General features: G+C 55.4%; 2 protein-coding genes across 12 annotated transcripts; one reads left to right on the top strand and one right to left on the bottom strand.

The window, feature by feature from the left end:
• The first annotated feature begins 56 nt into the window (after positions 1-56).
• Positions 57-7,041, top strand: LOC114513766 (solute carrier family 26 member 10). 8 transcript variants are annotated; one of them, XM_036018746.1, is made up of 18 exons: positions 58-576; positions 1,040-1,150; positions 1,668-1,825; positions 2,003-2,167; positions 2,425-2,577; positions 3,426-3,508; positions 3,653-3,800; positions 3,899-4,012; positions 4,738-4,815; positions 4,904-4,999; positions 5,413-5,519; positions 5,630-5,699; positions 5,772-5,885; positions 6,019-6,052; positions 6,132-6,214; positions 6,307-6,368; positions 6,478-6,584; positions 6,889-7,041. In XM_036018746.1, the coding sequence occupies exons 1-18, from the start codon at positions 234-236 to the stop codon at positions 7,005-7,007; spliced, it is 2,145 nt and encodes a 714-aa protein (XP_035874639.1). In that variant the 5' UTR covers positions 58-233; the 3' UTR covers positions 7,008-7,041. The 8 variants fall into 8 exon arrangements, with proteins under 8 accessions (XP_035874640.1, XP_035874635.1, XP_035874639.1 ...); XM_028533159.2 differs by having other exon boundaries at positions 5,772-5,891; positions 6,022-6,052; positions 6,307-6,361; XM_036018747.1 differs by lacking the exon at positions 4,904-4,999 and having other exon boundaries at positions 57-576.
• An 82-nt stretch (positions 7,042-7,123) lies between these two features.
• Positions 7,124-13,900, bottom strand: B4GALNT1 (beta-1,4-N-acetyl-galactosaminyltransferase 1). 4 transcript variants are annotated; one of them, XM_028533161.2, is made up of 11 exons: positions 13,507-13,896; positions 12,679-12,897; positions 11,974-12,138; positions 11,734-11,840; positions 11,253-11,293; positions 10,930-11,110; positions 9,835-9,933; positions 9,506-9,696; positions 8,884-9,024; positions 8,369-8,609; positions 7,124-7,820 (listed from the first exon to the last, which is right to left on the bottom strand). In XM_028533161.2, exons 2-11 carry the CDS (start codon positions 12,894-12,896, stop codon positions 7,603-7,605), a joined length of 1,602 nt encoding a protein of 533 aa, XP_028388962.1. In that variant the 5' UTR covers position 12,897; positions 13,507-13,896; the 3' UTR covers positions 7,124-7,602. The 4 variants fall into 4 exon arrangements, with proteins under 4 accessions (XP_028388962.1, XP_035874644.1, XP_035874645.1 ...); XM_036018751.1 differs by lacking the exon at positions 13,507-13,896 and adding an exon at positions 13,346-13,496; XM_036018752.1 differs by lacking the exon at positions 13,507-13,896 and adding an exon at positions 13,309-13,489.
• Positions 13,901-16,209: the final 2,309 nt, after the last annotated feature.

Here is a 16,209-nt window from a genome sequence, read left to right as displayed (position 1 = left end):
TTTCCACAGCCACCCCTGTAGGAACCTGCTACAGGGTGCGATCTCGCCTAGGACATCTGAGGAAACGCCTGAGACACCCCCTCCTCAAGCAGCACTGTCCTGCTTGTAGAGGGTCCCCAACCGAGGGCGTCCTCCGGGGCCGGATTGGACCCTGCTTCAGAGAGGCGGGACCCAAGGCTAGCGGGTGGAGGAGTATTTAAGCCTGGGCGTAGTTGGAGGTTGCTAAGAGCAAAATGAGTGGGCTACTGGGCGCCAGGACCTGCTCGAGGCCAGGAGAGGCCTCCGACCTTAAGTCCCCTCTGAGTGCCAAGCTCAGGGAACCTCTTACCGAGGCCCGGTTCCAGCAGCTCTTCGGGGACGCAGAGCAGGAGAGGGAGCTACTGGCGGAGCCCCGCTGGTCCGAGCTGTGCAGACGGTGGAAGCGGCGGACCCGCGCCTGTTCCGGACCAGGGGCGTGGCGCCTGTTGCTGGCGCGGCTGCCCCCACTGCGCTGGCTGCCCCGCTACCGTTGGAGGGCCTGGCTGCTTGGGGATGCGGTGGCTGGAGTGACTGTGGGCATCGTTCACGTGCCCCAGGGTGAGCGGCCCCCACACCAACCTGCCAGGGCCGCAAGCTCTAGAGGGCTTCGGGGAAGCGAGGTGGGCTGGGATCCCGGGAGCGAGGTGATGGGTTTGTGTGGCTGAGGTTCGGAGTCGGGGACCTGAGGCCAGGTTCTGGGGAAGGACTATGGAGCGCCATCAGATCCCCACCCCCAGATCCCCTCATCTGCGCAGTCCGGCGAGAAGTCTTGGCCACTTTCCGGCTCAGCGAACTGGAGAGAGGCACAACCCCTGCCCCCCAGCACTCGGCCGGACACGGATTTGTGCCCCTGACCACCCAGCGACCTCCCACCAGGCCCGTTAACCCCTCGGTTCCCTCCTGAGACGAGGTTTAGCGTCTCCTCGCCAGCCTCTGACAGTGTGGGAAGGGGGCAGCGCCCTGAAGCCGGCACCCTCCACCCCTCCACCGCAACGGAACTTTCATCCCACGTCTCCCCCAGGCATGGCTTTTGCCCTCTTGACCTCCGTGCCCCCAGTGTTCGGCCTCTACACGTCCTTCTTTCCCGTCCTTATCTACACCTTGTTGGGCACTGGAAGACACCTGTCCACAGGTGAGTGACCCACTGACATCTATCCTTTTCTGTGGGGTGAAAATGGACTGGAATTTGAGGCTTCTGTTCTTGTAAGCCCCTTAGCCCTTTCCCCTTACTCGCCACCACGCCCTTGCCTGACCCTCTGACCCAGGCAATGCTTGTTGGGGGTGCGAGGAGGTGGCAATTTACTGGGACTTTTTCTCCCCATGAAATTTGGTTAAAATTCTGGGACTTGCAAGAGGGGAGAAGAGATGCGCAGTCACCCAAAGGGGCACGTAGTCCGCTGGGCGTCCGCACGAAGAGGCAGAGATTCAGTCTGGGGCCCGTTTTTGCCGGTTGGTGCCCCCTGCTAACCTCCCTCACCACGGGCGCCCGGCTTCTGCACCGGCCGAGCCCTGCGGTTTTCGCCTGAGCGGCTGCCTTCTGCGGGAGCGAGGTCTGATGCCCACACACCGGCAGCAAGCGCACAGCCTGCGCTGTCGCTGTGCCCCGGACAGCACAACTGGTCATTTCTACGTTTGCCCTTGGGTCCTAGGAACGTTCGCCGTACTCAGCCTCATGACGGGCTCGGCCGTGGAGCAGCTAGTGCCCGAACCCCTCGGGGGAAACTTGAGCGTAACCGAGAGGGAACAGCTGGACGCTCAGCGAGTCCAGGCGGCTGCGGCCTTGGCCTTCGGGAGCGGGGCGTTGATGGTGAGGGAGGATCCTGCGGGATCCCCGCTGGGCGCCCGGGGGAATCGGGCCAGAGGAAAGGGTGGGATGCGTCTGCCGCTCGCAGGTCTTGGCAGGAGAAGTGCGCGAAGAAGCCGGCGCGCTGCGCTGCAACTGGTCTGCTCCTCGGGTGGTGACTGCGCATCTTCTTCCCGGCAGCTGGGGATGTTCGCGCTGCAGCTCGGCGTCCTGTCCACCTTTCTGTCAGAGCCAGTGGTTAAAGCGCTGACCAGCGGGACCGCGCTGCACGTGCTCGTGTCCCAACTGCCCAGCCTTTTGGGGTTGCCCCTCCCTCGCCAGATCGGCTGCTTTGCCCTCTTTAAGGTGGGAGTGGAGAACAGCGGAAAAGGGGCTTCTAGCAGTCCCGGGAAGAGGGCAACCCGACAAGGAAGGGAAGACGAGCGGATGGACAGTGTGTGACGGGGTGGGGGCGGGGGCGGGGGAAAGGCGGTGAGGACCAGGAGGCTGAATGAGGGTCGCCGTGGAGGTGGGAGAGCAGGCCTTGCCTGGATCTGCTAGGTCCGCGCTGGGGACAGCCGCCCCTGGCTCTGGGCCCTCGGCTCACCCGCCCTTGCCCACAGACGCTGGCCGCTGTGCTGACAGCGCTGCCTCGGAGCAATCCGGCCGAACTGACCATCTCTGCACTCAGCCTGGCGCTCCTCGTGCCAGTCAAGGAATTGAACGTGAGGTTTCGAGACAAGCTACCCACCCCGATCCCAGGGGAAATCGTCATGGTGAGGATGGCTCCTGCGCCTCGCAGACCTTGCCTATCCTGTGGGAGCTGGCCGTTACCGCCCTCTAGCGGAGTAAAGAGAGGTCACAGCCGAGAGGTCCTGCTTACGCATATACCCCGTGTTTTGCCCTGTATAATGCGCACCCACATTATTATACCTATGGTATGTACTCATTAAACCCATGAACAACGCGCATCCTTATTTTTCCCTAAAAATTTTGGGCAAAAAGTGCCCATTATACACGGCAAAATTATTTTCTAGGCTTCTTTCAAGAATACTTTGACTCCTGAATCTCTCCCACACACGTTTCCACTTCTCTGGTGGAGTCTCCTCTGCACCTCTTAGAACGCCTTCCTCCTCCTCATAGCGCTCCCGCGCGGTGTCGCTCGGCACAGCACATCCACGTCCTTCTCTCTTTTCGCCTGACCCTTCACTGTAATTCAGTTTATTTTCCTCTCCACCCACACCTACATTTCTCTCTCTCTCTCTCCCCAACAAATAAACGTCCCACGTCTCCACAGATACCCTATATATCTCCAGGCATAGCCAAGCTTCCCTACTTAGAATGGCTCTGTTTTGCCTCCTGATACCCACATCCCTCCCTCCTAGGAGCCCCCCTTCTCCTCCCATCCATCTCTCTCCACAGCCCCAGGGAGGTGTCATTCTTCTTTTCATCCCCACTCTCCTTCACACTAAATCAGTTGTCAAGCACCCATCCGGAACACATCCCAGCTCCCCCAGGTGCTAGGCTCTGGCAACCACCTGATCCTGTGTGTTGATCCTCTCTCATGTTGAGCCCTTCTAGCCTCTGCCAGGGGGCCCATTTCCTCTCATGCTGTCTTTCCCAGGTGCTTCTGGCCTCCGTGCTCTGCTTCACCTCTTCCCTGGATGAGAGATACAACGTCCAGATAGTGGGGCTGCTGCCTGGAGGGTAAGAGAGGGTGAAAGGATGCAAGCTTTCTCTTACCACACCCCTCCCACCCGACACCTTTTGTCCTGCTTCACCCTTTTTTCTCCATCTTTCCTATAATCCTTATACCCAGCACATTCTTACCATGGACCCCTGTCCCTCCAGATTTCCCCAGCCTCTCTTCCCCAACCTGGCTGAGCTACCCAGGGTTCTGGATGATTCACTGCCCATCGCACTGGTTACTTTTGCTGTGTCTGCCTCCCTGGCCTCCATCTATGCAGACAAGCATAGCTACACTATTGACGCCAACCAGGTGTGACTCCAACTGGGGACTCCAACCTCATTCGGGAGACAACCCCCTATGTTATCCCCTGTGGCTTTGTCTCTCTCTTCATCTCACTGTATCCCCAGGAGCTCTTGGCGCATGGTGCCTCCAACCTCATCTCCTCCCTCTTCTCTTGCTTTCCCAACTCGGCCTCGTTGGCCACCACCAGCCTCCTGGTGGATGCTGGTGGGAACACACAGGTAAGAGTGCATCCTTGGGTGCATCCATGGAAGGAAAGGGGGGGGGGCGTCCAGGTGCCGGTGGCCGCAGTGGTAGAGAAACAGGTGGGAGCTATACAGAGGAGGCCAGACTCTGAGGGAGGGTGCGTGGGGGATGGGATTATCTAGATGGGAGAGAAAGAAGAGAACGAAGTTCCATTAAGACCTTTGTAAACTGGAAGCACGGAGACAGTTTACAGTGCCCCGTGCTTAATTCAAAGTAAAAATAACGCTAAATTGTAAAATAAATTTAAGAGACAAAATTCTGATTTTCTTTCATAAGGACCTTTTCTTTTAAAAAGAAATATCACATATCAAAGTCCCTCCTAGTATTTTTATATTTTTGGTTTCCACTACTTTGTCAGTGCACTAAGCATGTGGTTTGCCTGTTTTTAGGGTAATTCCCACAGTGGCTTTTAAGATGGAGGCTCTTAAGTGACTTTTAAGTGGCTTTAAAAATAGAGAAGTTGACTACATCGAGGGAAGACTAGTGAGTGAGGCATTTAATTGTGGGAAAGGGAAGGGAAGGTGTGAATGGCAGAATAGCAAGAAGCCCATGGAAGAGAGAGAAATGTTTGTGCGGAAGGGGATTTAGGAGAAGAGAGGTTTTCAAGGAAGATGAGGCCAAGTGGAGAGGGAGACCACCTCCCACACGAAGGCGGGTGAGTTTTCCTTCCTTCCTTGCTTCTACCCATTCTTCCCTGTAGCTGGCAGGCCTCTTCTCCTGTGTAGTTGTCCTATCCGTGCTGCTGTGGCTGGGACCCTTCTTCTACTATCTGCCCAAGGTAAGGAGCAGAGAAAGTGTGGGGGTGGCGGGAAGGGCGGTTATATTCCAGGATATTGGGGTGGCTAGTTTGTGTCCTCTGTCCCAAGGCTGTCCTGGCCTGCATCAACATCTCCAGCATGCGCCAGATGTTCTTCCAGATGCGGGAACTTCCACAACTATGGCGCACCAGCCGTATGGATTTTGTGAGAAATGGCAGCATTACCCCCGATTGCTCCCTCCCACTCTTTCAGCATCCCCAGCCTCTGTCCTGGACCAAAGCCTAAGTGTCATGGTCCTGAGTTCTGCAATCCACCCATCTCCGACACGCATACCTCTTAATTCCTTCCCTCCAAGACAAGGTTGGGGGTCCGTGTTGAACCCTTTCAGACCTGAACATTTGTGACTCCCCAAGAGATGCAAGGTCTGAGGTCACTACATCTGGTGTGTATCCACTGTTGGGTCAATCCTGTCCCTTCCTTATGTCTTTCTTTCTGCCTCCTCCTGAGCCAGCCCTCCCCATCACTTGCCCAGGCAGTCACTGCCCCCGGCTCCTTTTCCTTAGCAGTGATGGCCTGGCATTTCTTCTGGGCATTTCATTCCCATCTGTGTCCTGCAGGCTGTGTGGATGGTCACATGGCTGGCTGTAGTGACCCTGAGTGTGGACCTGGGCCTGGCCGTAGGTGTGGTCTTCTCCATGATGACTGTGGTCTGCCGCACCCAGAGGTGGGAGTAGAGATGAGGAGAGCCGAGATGAGGGAGGGGAGACAAAGGAGTGCTTGGGGTGACTTTGCAGCCGGACCAGGCTGGGGATCTGACCCCAGCTTCCTGTCAAGGGTGCAGTGTGTGGCGCTTGGACTGGCTGAGGGGACGGAGCTCTACCGGCCACTCAAAGAGAGCCCCAAGGTAGGTGGGCCACAGCCAGAGAAGGAAGAGAAGGCTAGACCTGGGTGTTTCTCTGACCCTCTGACCCCTTAGCTCCTCCAGGTGCCAGGGCTCTGCATCCTCAGCTATCCAACACCTCTCTACTTTGGGACCCGTGGGGAGTTTCGCCGTATGCTAGAGTGGCATCTGGGGCTTCGAAGAGGCAAGGTGAGAGTCAGAGGGGAATGTGGCTCCTCTGGGAGTGGGAGGCAGGAAGGTTTCTGAGGGGGATTATTGTGCTCGAGGTGCGCATGTTCATGCTTGTGCCTCGCAAGTTGTGACCACCGTTTCCTACCCACAGAAGACTCCAAAGACAGATGGCCCACCTGACGCAGGTGAGATGGCATGCCAAGGAGAGAGATTTGGGCATGACCCATGGAAGCATCTGGGTACTCTTGCCTTCTCCCATCCTAGTTGCTGAGCCTGTCCGAGCAGTGGTCCTAGACTGTGGTGGTATCACCTTTGCAGATGCTGCTGGGGCCAGAGAAGTGGTACAGGTGAGGGAGGGGGTAGGTTGAGGAGAGACTACCTTTATCAGCCCACGTGTACTACCGGATTTAGGCTTTAATCCACTGCCCCACCTCCGCAGCTGGCCAGCAGATGCCAAGATGCTGGGATCCACCTTCTCCTGGCTCAGTGTCATGGTGAGAGGTGTGGCATGTGGAAGGACCTGGAGACTGGGGAAACGACTGGACTCGTTGGGGAGGGAAGAGGACAGTGTGGACTTAGAACCTGAGAGCCCAACCCCCTTTCCACACAGCCTCAGTGCTGGGGACACTGACCCAGGCAGGACTCCTGGACAGAGTGACCCCAGAGCAGCTGTTTGTGAGCGTCCAGGATGCAGCTGCCTATGCCCTGGCAAGACTGGTGAGGGGGCAGTAGCAACGAGAATGGGACCAAGGAGGTGCTGGGATGAGCGAGGGAGGTGTGAGTCAGTGCCTGAGGACACTGCAGAGGGATTTGGGAAGGGGGCTGAGGAGTGAGGTGGAGGGAAGAAATGGTGAGTTATTTTATCAGGTCTAAGCCACAGAGAATGGCGCCAGCTACGGGTAAAGAATGAGGAACTAAAAATTCCAAAGGCGGTAGTGTTCCCCTCAGGGGACTGCCAGATCCTGGATGAGGAAGTGAGGGATACTTAATCTATTCCTGAAACGTTCCCCCCCTTTTCCAGGAGCTCGCTGGTCCGAAGACTTGCACGGTATGGGTCTGACCCAGTTATTTGGAGTGTGGAGGGCTCAACAATGTGTGTGTGAGGAGGGCCTTGCCCCTGAGCCCCCTTGCCTAATGTAACTAATAAAACGAAGCTGAGAGCCTCTGGGATTCATGAAGTGAGTCTGGGTGTCTGCATCCAGGCCCCTGGTGCCCCTTCCTCCATGCCCACAGCATTGCAGAGACACAACCAAAAATGGTTTTCACCTGTGTGTTCACTAGCCCTCACCACAGCTCCAGCCATTCGTTTTCTCCATGGGGGTGGGGCTGCAGCCGGTTCACAGTCCTGGATCCAGAGATGGGGGAGGGGCACAGCCCTGGGAGTACGTGTTGGGGGCTTCCCCCCAACTCAATCCCCAGGAGATGAGCGTTTCCACTTTAGGTTCTTAGAGTCCTTTGGGCTCTTTGGCACTTGGAAAGTGACCCCCAACCTCCCTGAGAAGGGGTGGGGGGAGGACTTGGCACTGGCTGTGGGATGAGTTATGGCTCCATCATGCCCCTGGGCACTCACAGAAAGGAGGAGTGTCACCAAGACAAGCCCCTATTTGGGATCAGCTCCAGAAGGGAATCAGGGACAGTCAGTGGAGTGGTCACTGGGTGGTGGGGTTTGCTAGAAATTCCTGTCAGGGACAAGGAGGCAGGCTGGGCCGGACAGTTGGAAGGCCCTGAGTGGCCATCACTCCGTCGTCATGCACTGCAGCCGGTGTTTGAAGAAAAGCAGGCGGTGTTTGGCCACCTGACTTTCGTCCAGTGATCCCGGGTAACGGTACCGGGCGTAAGTCTCTGTCCCAGCATCCTTTGCTGTCCAGGGCAGCTTCAACTTGGATGCATGATCCACAATGACATCTGAGCAGGAGCCCACCCGGAGGGAGCCAAGTCCATCCAGGAAGAATTCTGGGGGTGGAGGGAAGGGGAGTACACAATGAAAGGCTTTGAGGGTGCAGGCTAACCTTTAGGGGAAACTGAGATTTGGAATATGGAGGGTGAACATGCAAAGACTCCATTTCTAAGCATCAGGGGAAGTAGCTTGGCGTGGAGCAGAGGTGACATGACAGTGGTAGGGAAGTTCAAGGTGGACCCACCAGCTGTGCTGGGTGTGAATGTGGGGTGTCGGACACATAATCACACACACACACAATCTCATAATGTTTTAAGTAAATTTACGACTGTTTGTTGGGCTGCATTCACAGCCATAGGGGGCTGCATGCAGCTGGCCCACCACAGGTTGCAAAACCCTGGCAGCTGTGCAGGCCCGGAGGTGAGAGCTCCATCTCTTGCCCCAGCGCAGGTCTTAGTAAATCGTAGAATTGTTCTAGGGGCCCCGAGTGGCAGCCGTGGGCTCCGTGGGCACGGGTAGGAAGGAGTAGTAGGTGCCCTTGGCGCCTTGCGTGGAGCCTCACCCAGCGCCCACGGGTACCCTGCCGGAAGGGGGAGCCACTCACCCAGGTGCGCCACACGGCTGAGGCGAGGGTCGAAGCCGACCTCGCGCACTTTGTCTGTGCGTGCGAGGAAGAAGTTGACCACGCCGTCAGTGACCACACAGCCTGGGAAGCCTAGGAGCTTGTGGTGGAAGCCGCGCCTTTGCCGGAGGCAGTTCCCGCGGCCTGGCGCGCCGGGCTCCACGGTCAGTAGCTGCCGGTAGGTGGTGGCGAAGCCGGAGATCTCGCGCACGGCGCCCCCCACCTGCCGGGAGTAGGAGGGTGGCTCCAGAGGGGGCGGAGACTGGGAGGGGGTAAGTCTGTGCTCCCTCTGCCCCGGGGCGGTTACCCTGCCCCGTCCTTTGCCGCTCTACCCCTCGGGACCCGGGTAGTCCCCTAGGCTCCTCTTCTTCATCCTCTCTTGTCCCAGGGCTGGTTGCTCTCGACTCCTCTCCTCAAACGTGGTCTTAACGCCCTGGAGGCCCTCCTTCTCCCCCGCCCCCCCCCCCCCCCCCGCCATCCTGCGGCCCTTCCCTTACTAGGTCCAGCGGCGTCCGCTCCAGGACGTCTACAAGCCTCTCCAGCCGCGTCCGCGCAGTGAATATGAAGTCGTCGTCCACCCACAGCACGTACTTGGTGGTCACTTGGGACACAGCCAGGTTCCGGCCTGCGAACCAGCCCTGGTTAAGGGTATGTATGGTTGGTGAAGCTGTAGGGGTAGGACATACCCTGCCCCCCGCCCCCGCCACGTTTTCTTTTCACTCTTGACCCCTCTCAACAGCCTGGATACCTCTCCAAACTTCGAATTGTTTTAAATGGGGAGCTAGGTAAAAAATGCTATTTCCCACTGTCAGAGGCTCTGAGTTAGTGTTTTGGGGGAGAGTCTTGGAATGCATTGAATTCCTGCGTGCATTCATTCAACTATTTCTCACGCACCCACTAGGTGCTAAGAACCATTTAAAGAATGCAGCGGGAATAAGATAGACACGATTCCTGCTTTCACAGAGCTTACATTCCTTCCGGGAAGCCTCTCGGTTAACTGGCACCCCAGTGATTTCGAGGCGGATATAGTGTTATCACCACTCTGGAGACGGCAGATTGAGCGCGCGCGCCCCCTCCCGGTGCCTTCGGGTGTGTGGTTCAGACTCGCGCGCTGCGCACCTTGCCAAAAGGCATGAGATAGTGCTCGATGTGGGGACCGTTAATGATCTCTGGCTTGTCGCTGTCGTCGGCGATGACCACAGTGACCGTCGGGTAGAAGCGGCGGATGCTGGCGATGAGTGCCCGCAGCCGATTGTAACGAAGGAAGGTCTTAGTGGCAATGGTGACCAGAGCGCTAATGTTGTACTGGGCTGGGAGTGAGGGGCAGAGTTGGGCGCAGACAAGGAGAGTGGATAGTGAGGAGCAAAAAGGCATCTCTCCCATGCAGGCTTCTCCCAACTTGCTCCCCACCGGGGCTCCATCCATGTCCCTGCGTGCACCAGCCTCACCTCCCTGAGGTAGAGACCCAGGCGGGTACAGCCGAGGGTTGGGGGGGTGCCTTATACGGATGGTGAAGGCCGCTTCATGTCCCTCGGTGGAGAACCGGACTGGGAAGAAAGGGCATGAGATGTGGCTCTTAAGGCTGGAACAACATTCTCTTTTCAGTAAATAAATATTTAAGTGCTTATTCAGCCCTTCTAGGCCCTGGAGTATAAGAACACAATGTTCTTACCTCAGAATGTAACGGAAGTTACATTCTAATGGTGGGAGAAAGGCAAGAAAACATTTAATTAAAGCTAACCTTTACTGAGCATTTGCTATGGGCCAGGCACCTTGTAAATTACCTTAAATATATGGACTAATTTAATCCTCCCAATAGCCTTAGTAAGTAGATTCCTACTACAGAAAAAGAAGGCACAGAGAAATGAAGTAATTTGCCACATTTAGGCAATTACTAAGCAACGAAGCTGGACTAGGAACCTAGTCAGTCTGGTTCCGGGTTAAGTAAATTTAAAAAGTTCATATACTGTTAAGTATTGAATGGAAAATAAGACAAGTAATGTGATAGTGAAGAGGAGACATTTGAGCTGAGATTCAAAAGACAAGAAGGAGCCAGCCATACAAAAATCTGGGGGAAGAGCATTCTAGGCAGAGGGAACAGCAAGTGCAAAGTCCCAAAGTGGGAGCAGGGTTGGTTTAGCAAGCCTTGGAGAGAGGCAAGAGGGCTGTGTTAGGCCCCTTTTGCTAGAAGTGCAAACATTGGGAGATAAAGCCCTTTGCCCTGTAGAAGTGGTGGGCTGGGAATGGAGTTTGAGTCTTCTGGCTCCTGGGTCATGTCACTTCCTGGGGCCCCCATGGTTGGCCTGAAGAGGGAACACATCCAAGGCTCAGATTTCCCTCTGGCCTGCTCTGGCCCCAGATGAACAAAGGCCTCTTCTCTCCCTCCCTGGCCCCGCTGGCCTAGCTGAAATGCCCATTGTGTGACTGGGCAGCTCTGGCCATTGCCCAGTGTCTCCCACACCCTCTGCCATTTGCCCACTCCAGCCTCTCTGAGTTCTCTCTGTTCACCTAGGCTGCCCCTGCCTTCACCCAGCTCCTCGCACCTGTGTCTGCTGTGTTTGCCTGGTAGCTTTGGCTGCTATAAGTAACCAGCTGCAGCTGCCGATTGAGTTGGTCCAGCCCTGGGCTGGCGAGGGTGAGATTTTGTTGCCCCTCTCCTGTGAGGGTCACTCCAGTCACTTCCCCTGCCACGTCCCAGGTGCCCAAGGAGGCAGTCAGGTTCACCTGGAAGAGGGTATTGGACAATGCGGTGTTAGCCCCAGACCTACCTTTCAACTCCCTGAATCCTCCATCCCTCCTTTGACAGCCATATTTCCCTCCCAGCATCCTGCCCACTTGGCTTCCCTGCCCTCCTGTTTCTTCTGACCTGGTATATCTCCTGACCAGAAGCAGCCTGCAGACTCAGCCCTGGGAAGAAGGAGGACGAGAATCACAGACAGCTTTGATGACTTCTTCCTGCTTTTGCCACACACAACACAGAACCTCTCCCCCATCACTCTTGTTGGGCAGCTGGGCACAGTGTGGGAAGTAGGCTAGAGTAACACATTTTTATCTCTTTCCCATCAAAGCAGTAGCTCTTATATGGTCTGCCTTACCGCATCCACGTAACCTCTGGTTAGTCTGCAAACAATAGATTCTTGTCTCCAAACCTCTCCAGCCAATTCCTGTAACCCAAGAGTCCCTTCTGCCCCCATCTCCCACCTCTGCAGCCCCCTTCAGACCTCAAGCCCCCTTTCATCAGACATCCTGGTTCCCATTCCAAACTTCCCTCATTCTTCCCCACCCCACCTTGGGCTCTGCCACTCCCACAGTGGCTTAGGTCATCCCCTAGGACATTGCTTCCCCACCTGGCACCAAGATGCTCCTGAGGGGCTGTACCTCCACACCCTGCACGGGGTACTGTAGGGGGCAGTTGGCAGGAGCGATGAGCAGCTGGTCGGCAGCAGACTGGCTCCTGACGGTGGAGGAGAGGGAGAAGGGTGGGCGGCAGAGTCAGCGGGGGCGGGGCTCTCCCTCCTGTCACACCCACCCCCAGGCCTCGCGCTGCCCTGCCACTGCAGAGTCCTGCTCTCCTTTCGAGCTGCTACCTTGAAAGGAAGGCCTGGAACTCCTGCTCCCTCGTGGCAGAGGCAGCCTTCAGCTCCTCAGGGTCAAAGGCCTTGGTGAAGTCAATGGCTTGGACCTGCCTCTGGAAGGGGAGGCGAAGACCCCCCGCACTGGACTCACAACTGCAGTTGTTCCCAGACAGCAGCCTGCAGCGGGGAGGGAGGGTCATCAGAGCCCGACCGCACAGCTCCTTCCGTCCCACAAAACATTCACTGGGCGCCCCACACCTTGCCCCTTCAGCCCTGCCCACCCGGTATCTGTCCCCCTGAACACCGCTCTTCAGAGAGTCCCCAGGAGGAGGGACCACGAAGAAGAGGACCTATTCCCTAAATCTGGATTTCACAGAGATGCAGAACAGGGCCAGATCGCTAGGATTTCAGGGTTGTCCACTCAGCCACCATTGGGGCCGCATCTGGACTCTCCTCTCAGGTGGACACCATCAAGACATCAGCAAGTGTTTCAGGGCCATCCTCCGACTGGACACACTCTCTTCCCCATCACCATGACATTGTTCAGAGAGGGAAGACTTCCCCCCGGCCCAAGACTCGGTAGCCCCTTCCACCTCCCACTTCACCCCCACAACCAGCGGAGAAAACCCAGGCATCAGAACTCGGCAGTGGAGGAAACAAGAGCTCCCCCCACCCCCCAGGGAGTGACGCACTGCCGCCGCCACTCCTGGCACTCACCCCACCACTTGCTCCTTGATCCTGACCCGGATGTGGGCATAGCGGGGCTCGGGGGCGAGGTCAGGCAACTCTGGCCTGGGGGGGCCCTGCGCGGGCGCCCAAAGATTAAGAGGTACCCGGAGGTGCGGCGCGTCCCGGGTCCTTGCGTAGAGGAGCCCCAGCGAGGCGCAGGCGAGCAGCAGAACCAGCACACAGAGGGCCCTGCGGCCCACCCGCATTCTGGGTGGGCGGCAGGGTGTGGCAGGGTGAGAAAGGAGCGGAGGAAAGGCGTGGGCAGACCCTTGGTACCCCCGCCCACGCTTCCCAGAGCGCTCTGAACATTCTGCGCGCCAGGATTGACACAGCCGGTGGTTGCCCCCGCCCCACTCCGCACACTCCCGTCACTCCCTGGGCCTTGTGTCTCCCAGCCTCCTTTCTTCTCGCCCTCTCCCGCATCCCGGTTTTCTCTCACACCCGAGGCCCAGCATCTTGATGCGAGGGACCTTTGGCTGCGGGGGCTCCGAGGCGGCTGCGCACGAGTAGAAGAGCTTCTCTTTATCAGAGCAGCGGACGTCCCCAAGCCCGTCGCACCCCCCACTCCTAGCCCATGAGTCAGTTCCCCCTCCCCCAGTTCCTCGGTCCGAACATCACCTGGCCCCGGGGTGTGCTACAACGGGTGGCTCCACACCTTGCCTGTCATGAAAATGCAGAATCACTCCCGCGCTACTAGGTGCCCCGGGCGGAGGTGACCGGGTGAGTGGCCTCCGGCAGTTGCGCTAGGGGACAGTAGCCCGGCGAGCGCGACTCCTCCCACCTCCAGCTCAGTCCTCACCCGGCCTGGGCACTGACCTGTCTAACGCTCTAAGGCCGCCGCAAGATTTTGATCCGGGCTGCTCAAGGTTCTCAGCCCCGGCCTGGGGGTCTTCATGGGGCTGGAGGCGGCCTGATGGGGGAGCCGCGCGTCAGCCTTTGAGCGTGCGGGATCCTCCTGCCTCCCCAGAGCGCTCGACCCTGTTCGCCTTCCGATTCTCTGCGCTTTGTAGATAAAGGCGCTGGGGCGGTTATGGACGTTTTCTGCCAGGGTGGCGAACGGAGTCGAGAAACCAGCCCCAGGAACAAAGCCAGGGCTCCCCTGCACCCTGTCCCACTTGCCCAGGAGGGCTCACACCGCCGCCCGCCGCCCCGCTCTTCTGACGGCGGCGCCGCTGGGCTCAGCTTCGGCTACGCGCGGGGAATGCGGGCGCCTTCTGGTGGGAGCCGAGGACATTGCGGGGTGGGGTGGGGGGAGGCGGGGACGCGAAGTAGATGCCCGCAGGTCCTTCTCCTTGTACGCCCTCCCCCACCAGCCCCCAGCCCTTCGCTTCTGAACCCCGGCATCTCAACCCTCTGCCCCCAACCCCATTCTCTGCCCTATGCGTTCTCAGCCTCCTTCTCACGGATTGTAGGCGTTGATTGGTGTTAATTTTTATCATCAGCTTTGATATCTTGGTTTGTCTTTTGTTCGAGTTTCTTGTGTGTGTGCCCGCGCGCGCGTGTGTGGGTTAGGGTTCATTGTAGATGACAGAAACCACTCTAGAGGATTATTGCTGGGCATTATGTGATTTACAGTGTGGTGCGGGGGTGTTGGCTTTGCACGGGTGATAGTACAATACCTTCCACAGGCTTTTGGAAGTACTTGGGGCATTTTTGGTGGTCACAAGGACTGGCAAAGCTACCGGCAATTGGTGGGCAGGTGTCAGCTAAGCTAAATATCCTACAATGAATAGAACAAGACTATGCAAGAAAGACTTACCATTCTGTTAGAAAGGACAAGGGCCTCAAGGGTATGAGCCAGCGATTTTCAACCTTTTTCAACTCATGGCACACATCAACTAGTCACTAAAACTCTGGCACACACACAAAATATATTTTTGCCTATCTGACAAAAATAGGTATACTCTTGCCCTGTCTGGTGTAACTCAATGGATTGAGTGCCAGCCTGCAGACTAAAGGGTCACCAGTTCGATTCCCAGTCAGGGCACATGCCTGGGTTGCTGGCCAGGTCCCCAGGGTGGGGCGCATGAGAGGCAACCATACATTCCACACATTGACTTTTCTCTCCCTCTCTTTCTCCCTCCCTTCCCCTCTCTAAAAAATAAATAAATAAAATCTTTAAAAACTAGGTATACTTTTAATTCATTCATGCTGGATGGCTATTATTGTGTTCACTGTTGTCATTTTTTAAAATTTGACAATCTAAGGGAAAAGAGGTCAGTGCCCCTGACTAAATAGTCAGGTACTGCATGCTCTAAAAATTCTTGTGGCACACCAGTGTGCCTCTTGGGGCACATGACTGTTGAAAATCTTTGGTCTGGGCTATTCTTACTAAATGCCATTCTTGCTAAATGTTAAAATGTAGCACAGTATTTCTCAGACCAGCTGTAAACAAAGTAAACATCACAGAAACTCACCCTGGTAAGTGTAGCCAATTGCAAAGAAGATATCAATGTGTAATTGACCATATTGTCAATGGCTAAGCAATGGCTAAGCCTCTCTTCAGAGACGCAGAGCTTTGTATGTGAATCTGGTCTCCTTTACTTGCTGCAAGTCAGTAAAACTACCCTGTGACAACCATGCAGCCCAAGCAGCAAAACTCGAATTTCGTAACACATTTGGTGACTCAGATGCGACTCTCTCTTTTTCCACTTTTCAATTACAGTTGACATACAATATTATATTAGTTTCAGGTGTAAACCCTAGTAATTAGACATTATATAACTTACTAAGTGATCATTCTGATAAATCTCATACCCATCTGACACCATACATACTTATTAGAATATCACTGACAATGTTTCCTGTGCTGTACTTTTCATTCCCATGACCATTTTGTACCTACCAGAATTTGTACGTCTAAATCCTTCACTTTTCACCCACGCCCCTCAGCCCCCTCCCATCTGGCAACTGTCAAAATATTCTCTATCAGTCTGTTCCTGTTTTACTTGTTCATTTACTTTGATTTTTAGATTCAATTGTTGATAGATGTGTATTTATTGCTATTTTATTGTTCATATTTTTAATTTTTTTTCCTTCTTCTTAAAAAGACCCTTTAACATTTCATGTAATACTGGTTTGGTGGTGATGAACTCCTTTACTTTTTCCTTGTCTGGCAAGCTCTTTAGCTGTCCTTCAATTCTTAATGATAGCTTTGCTGGCTAGAGTAATCTTGGTTGTAGGTCTTTGCTTTTTATCACTTTGAATACTTCTTGCCACTTCCTTCTAGCCTGCAAAGTTTCATTTGAGAAATCAACTAGAAGTCTTATGGGAGCTTCCTTGTAGGTAACTAACTACCTTTCTCTTGCTGCATTTAAGATTCTCTCTTTGTTTTTAACCTTTTGCATTTTAATTATAGTGTGTCTTGGTGTGGCCCTCTTTGTATTTATCTTGTTTGGGATTCTCTGCACTTCCTGGGCTTCTATGCCTATTTCCTTCAAAAGATTAGGAAAGTTTTCTGTCATTATTTTTTCAAACAGGTTTTCAATTTCTTGCTCTCTCTCTTCTTCTGGCACCCCC

Source organism: Phyllostomus discolor, chromosome 2, assembly GCF_004126475.2.
Source record: "Phyllostomus discolor isolate MPI-MPIP mPhyDis1 chromosome 2, mPhyDis1.pri.v3, whole genome shotgun sequence".
In the NCBI taxonomy this organism is placed as follows: Eukaryota; Metazoa; Chordata; class Mammalia; order Chiroptera; family Phyllostomidae; genus Phyllostomus; species Phyllostomus discolor.
The sequence above is the reverse complement of the archived record's forward strand: the minus strand, read 5'-3'. Positions and strand labels throughout refer to the sequence as shown.